The sequence below is a fragment of the Pseudonaja textilis genome, chromosome Z (genome assembly GCF_049901715.1).
Source record: "Pseudonaja textilis isolate UNSWEBS1 chromosome Z, rPseTex1.2, whole genome shotgun sequence".
NCBI classification, from domain to species: domain Eukaryota; kingdom Metazoa; phylum Chordata; class Lepidosauria; order Squamata; family Elapidae; genus Pseudonaja; species Pseudonaja textilis.
In genome coordinates this window covers 111,769,788-111,776,372 of record NC_142008.1, presented here as the reverse complement: position 1 = coordinate 111,776,372, position 6,585 = coordinate 111,769,788, and the positions used below count along the sequence as shown (strand labels likewise).

The following is a 6,585-nucleotide window of genomic DNA, read 5'->3' as shown; positions in this document are numbered from 1 at the left end:
AATGAGAAGCGAAATGTCTTCAAAGAAAAAGCGGAAAGTCCAGTCACCTCTTGAAAAGCACCTTTAGCATTCTAAAATGGGTCTTTTTCCATAATGCTTTCAGGGAAAAGAACATCAAGGGACTGAAGACTACTGTCCATTGGTATCTTAATTTGTACTTATGGGACATTTTTTACGTTTAAGATTTAACTGGTTAACTATGGAGAATGTTCTTATGGATATTATTATTACCTTGGTTTATAATGTAAGTACCTGGAATATTGATTACATGAACAGCCTTTAAAATTTAGATGACTTCATAATATCATATTTCTGTTGGAAACAGGATGGGACATATTAAAAATGATTCTCTGCCCAAAGATTTTCTTTATGTTTATTGATCCCCATGGCAGAATATTAAAAATTATTTATTTATTTATGTCATTTATTTATTTATTTTGTCAAGCGATTATAACAGGTATAAGTATAAACATGGTTATGAATACATGAAATGGATACGAATAAGAAAAAAAGAAACAATAGGACAGGGACGGTAGGCACATAGGTGCTCTTATGCACGCCCCCCTACAGACCTCTTAGGAAAGGGTTGAGGTCAATAGTAGACAGTCTAAGGTTAAAGTTTTTGGGGTTTGAGGAAGAAACCACAGAGTCAGGTTTCGTGCGGTTTACCTTGAGTTTGTATCTATTGTGTGTTCTTGTATTGTTTTGGTTGACGCTGAAGTATTCATTGACAGGCAGGACATTGCAATTATTAATACATTAAAAATTATGCCACTGGTAGGCTTTATTTTTTGGATTACAATTTCTGTAAGACCAGCCACATGGCAAATGATCAGGTAGAGACAGTTGGGCTTTAAAATTTTTAGCAACGGGTTCTCTACCCGGCTGCTGGATGGGTGTGGCCATGGTGGGTGAGGCCTAGATGGCCTCCTGCACCATGTTGGGGGGGGGATTTTACCCTCCCTGGGCTTCGGAGGCTTTCCTTGATCCTCCAAGAGAGTGAAAATGGCCTCCGTGGGCTCTGGAGGCTCCCTGGAAGCCAGAAACGTTCCCTAAGATCCAGGTTGTCCTTTGGTAATTCAATTTACCAAATCCCCAGGAAGACTCCTTGTACGTCTGTTCTGAGACCTTGTTAGATTAAAAAGTCCTCCAATTTTTCTGGGATTTCAGATCTTCTGGAAATCAACAAAAATATCTATCTTCTGTTCAATTCTGTGTGATTCTTGGAGTCGGCCTGGATAAGTTTGTGCTGTTTTCTTGGCAAGGTTTTGCCATAAGATTAATGCCTCATATTTTATCAGAGATTGTGTTTGGTGGTGTGATTTCTTACATGGGGCATGCTCAAGGCAAGAAATTTTGTTTTTAGAAGAGTGAAATAGTACAAGAGTTTTATTCTCAACAGTTTGTTCATGCATTGTCATGGGAAAGATTCTAACTGCTTATTTCAACACATTTTCATGCTCTATTTAGCTAGAAAAAGCAGCCTTTATCTAACAGGAATGGCTGGTCACTGATGATAAACAATGGGTACAAATTGCATTTAATGGAATATTGAGCTGTTTTTCATCTAAATCATTTTTCTCCAATGCTCATCCACTCCAGGACTCAGCATTTCCAGCCATAATCTCTATAAACAATGTAAAATTTGAACTGAAACAAACCAAAGGAAAATGTAAAAGAGTGGCACCTTCAATTAAACATGCACTATTAACTCAAAGAAGATTGATTTTAAAATCTTAAGATTGACAATTTTGACAAATTACTTCTGAGAAAGGATCCTATAATAATCCAATCTAGGTGGGTCCAGGTCCTAGAATGGTTTACATAATTCATAAGGATGGAATGATGACAGCCAAAATGGACACGATGCTAAATTAAAACTGTAGTTTTCCTTTTATATAGAATGTCATCCAAGCTACTATTTCTGAGGAAACAGGCAAAGGAAGGAAAGGAAAATAAAGGAAGCAATATATAGATTTCTAATGTGTGAAGCCCATTACACTGTTAGTAATTCTAAAGAATACTTATTGAATTCATTGTTTAATGTTCCTCTTGTTTTTAGCCTTTGATCTGGATGACACCATTGAAAAAAGTCAACCAGTCCTGTCTCACCGAGATTGTCCTTCTAGGCTTCTCAGATTTCCAGTCTATACGAGAATTTCTCTTCTGCCTGGTTCTCATATTCTATTTCATGGTTTTGGTAGGGAATGGTTTGATCTTGCTCCTCATCTTTCTCAGTCCTACTCTTCACACCCCAATGTACTGCTTCCTCTGGAATTTGTCCCTTTTGGAAATTGGCTACACTTCCTCCATCAGCCCAAAGATGCTAGTGAACTTATTATCAAAGAAACAAACTATATCCTTTTGGGGCTGTGGCTGTCAAATGTGTTTTTTCCTACTCTTTGGGATCACTGAGTGTTGTCTTCTTTGTGCTATGGCATACGACCGCTATGTTGCCATTTGCAAACCCTTGCAATACCCTTATATCATGAACTACAGGGAATGTACTATGCTTGCAGTTACCTCATGGGCCATTGGTATCTCTTTGGGTTTGGGGCATTCAATTTCAATCTTTACTCTTCCCTTCTGTGGGTCAAATAGAATCAGCCATTTCTTCTGTGATCTTATGCCTCTTCTGAGACTGGCTTCCACCAATACCTACAAAAATGAAGTGTCCATTGCTGTTTTAACAGTGGTAGTTGACTTGACACCATTTTTGCTCATCCTTGTTTCTTACACCCTCATTATCTTCACTATTCTCAGAATGCCAGTGGCCAAGAACAGGCACAAAGCATTTTCCACTTGTTCTTCACATCTCACTGTTGTCTTCATTTTCTACGGAACTGTCATTTTTATTTATATTCGTCCAAATTCAGAATATTCTGTGGACACTAATAGATTTCTTGCCCTGCTCTACACAGTAGTGACCCCAAGCTTGAACCCCATCATTTATAGCTTGAGGAACAAAGAGATAAAAGCCGCTTTTATGAAATTAGTAACCAAGAAACAGTCTTCCTGAGGTAATAATCAAATTGTATCAGTTGGTTTTGTCATTTCATTAGATTACAATTTTGTCACATGTATGTATAGGCAGAATAAAGCTTAGAAGATGCCAGACCTATGGAATAACTCTGGAATAATCTAGAGGTGGAAACAAATTTATTCAAAACAAGGGGAGAACCCTGACAGGAAATGTAACAATTATTTTGGTGGCGTGTAAGTAAAGTATTCACTGGCAATTTCTTTACAAGGAAGGCTGCTAGATAGCTTGAAAATGTAGAGGAAAAAAAGGAGGAGAGGAAAGAGGAGGTAGTGTTTAGCTCAGAAGGACTGAGGTAAATGAAAAGAAACTTGAGATCATACAGGCTCAATGCCAGAACAATCCACCGATGACAACATCCTCTCCTACTGAGGAACTGATAACTCTTTGTCCATTGCTAGTGTAAATATTTTTTAAAAAATTATGCTTGGACTAGTTAAAGTCCAGTTTGAGGAGATAATGTTAATATTAATATAGTGAAAGTATCTATAGATATCTGTCGCGTTGAGCGACCCGTCTGTTGTTTCGGCTTACTGGTTGATTGCTGAATTCCTCTCAGAGAATAACCCTCGCAAGGGTGAGATTTAAAGTAGCCCTCGCAAGGGCGAGATAGCGCGACCCTCGCAAGGGTGAATTAGTCCTCGCAAGGATGAAGTTTAAAGTAACCCTCGCAAGGGTGAGAAAATAGCCCTCGCAAGGGTGAGATAGCGTGGGACCCTCGCAAGGGTGAGGCTGGGCAAGACTCTCGCAAGAGTGATTGCCAAGCAAGTGCAAGAAATAAAACACACAAAACACAAGCGATCTTCAAATGAGGCAACACTTTGAGCCTGGGGGAGATCGGATTCCCCGGCTGCACCTGGAACAGATGGAAATGTCCGGGCTTCTGGGCTTTTTCGCTCCTCCCTTTTCCCAGGCTTTTAGCTGTCCTCTTTTATTGTGCTAATTCAAGGGAGGAGGTGAGAGAGGAATTTTACAGGAAGGTAAAGAGATACAATGTTAATCTTTTAGACCAGACTACGTGACATGAGCAACGAACTCTGTAATTGCTACTTTGTAACTGCTATAGATAAGCATATCTTCTTTGAATACACATTCTTTGTCTGCGGTTAATCTTTTATTAACTCCCTTCCTGTCAGTGCTTTCCTGCTATGATGTTCTGAGCTGAATACGTGCTCTTTAGCAAGATTTCTTCTTGTGGAAAAATACAAGACAGAGCCAAGGTAAAATAGTCACAATTCCTCCTTTTCTTTATTTTTTGTGCTCATGACTCTAGGTAGAGTTCTTTCTCTTCCAGAGTAGTCTCACAAGGTGGCAACAAGCCCTTCGGTTTGTTGATGCCTTGCTGAACCGGCTCATACGAGGAGAAGTCCTCATCCCCCGAGTCGTGGCTGGACCGAGTTAAGAAATTTTCTTTGGGAGAAAAGAAGTTATTAATGTCTATTTCCTTCTCTGACTCTTGGTCAGAGTACCATTCCAACAGCGGTTTTTTGACCAGATCTTTTGATTCAATGCTGGATGTAAGAAAGCTAACTGTTTTTTGAGTATTGTTAATTTCATTGTCAAGTGTTTTCAAATGATCCCTCAATAATTTTAGTAAACGTCCTATTACACATGGACCAATAGTACATGCAAGAAGCAATAACACAAGAGGACCTATTAAGGCTGATAATAGTGTTGTTAACCAGGGAGAAAAATTAAACATGCTTTGATACCATGACTGTCCTTGTTGTCTTTCATTCTCTCTATCCTTCAATCGTTTACGTAATTCAGCCATGGAATCTTTAACAATTCCTGAATGATCAGCATAAAAACAACGTTCTTCTTTTATTGCTACACATAATCCCCCTTTGTTTAAAAATAATAAATCCAGACCTCTTCTGTTCTGAAGAGTCACTTCAGCCAGAGATGAGAGAGAATTTTGAAGAGCAGTAATTGAAGTCTCTATTCATTTGAGATCTTCATCTATTTGTAAACTAAGAGTAGTTAACTGTTGATGACCAACAGCTAAAGCTGGTGCACCTGTGACTGCACCTGCTGCCCCAAGGCCTAACAATACAGACAGTGTTACAGCTGTTATTACTTCTCTTTTTTTATGAAGGGGAAATTGTGGAGATTCAAGTTCATTAATAAGTTCTGACCCTGGATAAATTGTGATCTTTGGAATCAGTGTTACCTGAATGCAAAAGGATTTCTGAGCAATAAGAACATCACCATGAACACAAGCAGTTGCTCCTGTGGAGCATGCCCATATAGAATTATTACCTGGGATAAAGAATTGTCCTTTGAGACGAGCTGTGATATTGCCATTGGAGGTGGTGTATAGAGGACCATAGCCTCCAATGTTAAGGTTTAATCTTTCTTTTGGTAAATATACATCACAGTGATATCCAGATGAAACCTTCTGACAATATTGAGAGTGACTGGCAGGTATGTTTCCTAGGCAACATCCCTTACCTACTATGTCAGTGATAGTGATGGAGGAAGTATTCCATCTGCATTGTGTGTCACTGGTGGAGTTACCAATAGGTTCATTGGAAGCTACTGCTTCATAGAATGGTGGCAAATCAGATAAGCAAAGCCAACATTGATCAGTTTTGGATGAATCATTAAGTGTAGTTGCTAGCAATTTGTAAGAAGAATTAACCAATTGTACTAATGGATTCACCTGATTATTGGGTTTTTGTAGAAAGTTTGATTTCAAATTGTGATTGGGATCAATATCATAATTAGACATAGATATAGAAAGACGAATTGTAAAAATATTCCCTTCATCTCCTAGACCATCCCACTGACGTCCTCCCCAAGTAAACCCAACCATCCATTGTTTTTTTTTGTAAGTGTCTTTCCTTTTGCAGTAAATGTGATTCTGAGTGGATTTAGTCTCTGTCCACAACAAGGCCTTGAAGAGCAGGGAAGATGTTCTTGAGCACGGGTAATATGAATATAGTCATTTTTGGTAGGCGCTTCCCACCAGATATGACCTGTGGATACACAACTCCATTTTTTACAATATCTGTCAACTACCCCACCGCAGGCAGCACGAGAAGTACCAGTACTGTGAGCAGGACAAAAATATAGTCTAAAGTTGTGAATAGGTGCTGGAGAACAGGAGCCTTGCTTGTCCCATATATCAGCTTGTAGTTTTTTATCTGTGAATTTTTCTACTCCTGTCCCCATTTCAGCAAAATCCATGAAAAGCTGAGGAAACCATGGCCATCTAGTATAGTTAGTGGTGGTGTTTAAAATATTTCCTTGAAAATCAAGGATAGTCCAGGTATAATCTTGAGGTTGATGTTCATTTGTAGAAGGTTGTATGCTTCGAGGAATGCGATGATAGCCAAATCTTGGAACAGCACGAGATGCAGACCGCTTAGAGATGGAGTTGTCAGCGATGAAGACAGGGTGCCCAAGATGGCGAGCTCGAATGGGAGCTGTAGTCTTACGATGAGTGTCATCAGGGATGAGGTGGCGTCTTCGCACGACAGGTGTTTTGTAGTGAACAGGAACCCAGGAAGATGAATGATGCAATATGCATTTGGTGACAT

General features: G+C 39.2%; 1 protein-coding gene across 1 annotated transcript; it reads left to right on the top strand.

Moving 5' to 3' along the window:
• Positions 1-2,074: 2,074 nt before the first annotated feature.
• Positions 2,075-3,019, top strand: LOC148124265 (olfactory receptor 10AG1-like). The gene has a single exon (XM_087916133.1). The coding sequence runs from the start codon at positions 2,075-2,077 to the stop codon at positions 3,017-3,019; it is 945 nt and encodes a 314-aa protein (XP_087772259.1).
• Positions 3,020-6,585: the final 3,566 nt, after the last annotated feature.

Excerpts from the sequence above, each read along its gene's own strand:
- LOC148124265 (XM_087916133.1), top strand. The coding sequence starts at position 2,075 with ATGACACCATTGAAAAAAGTCAACCAGTCCTGTCTCACCGAGATTGTC.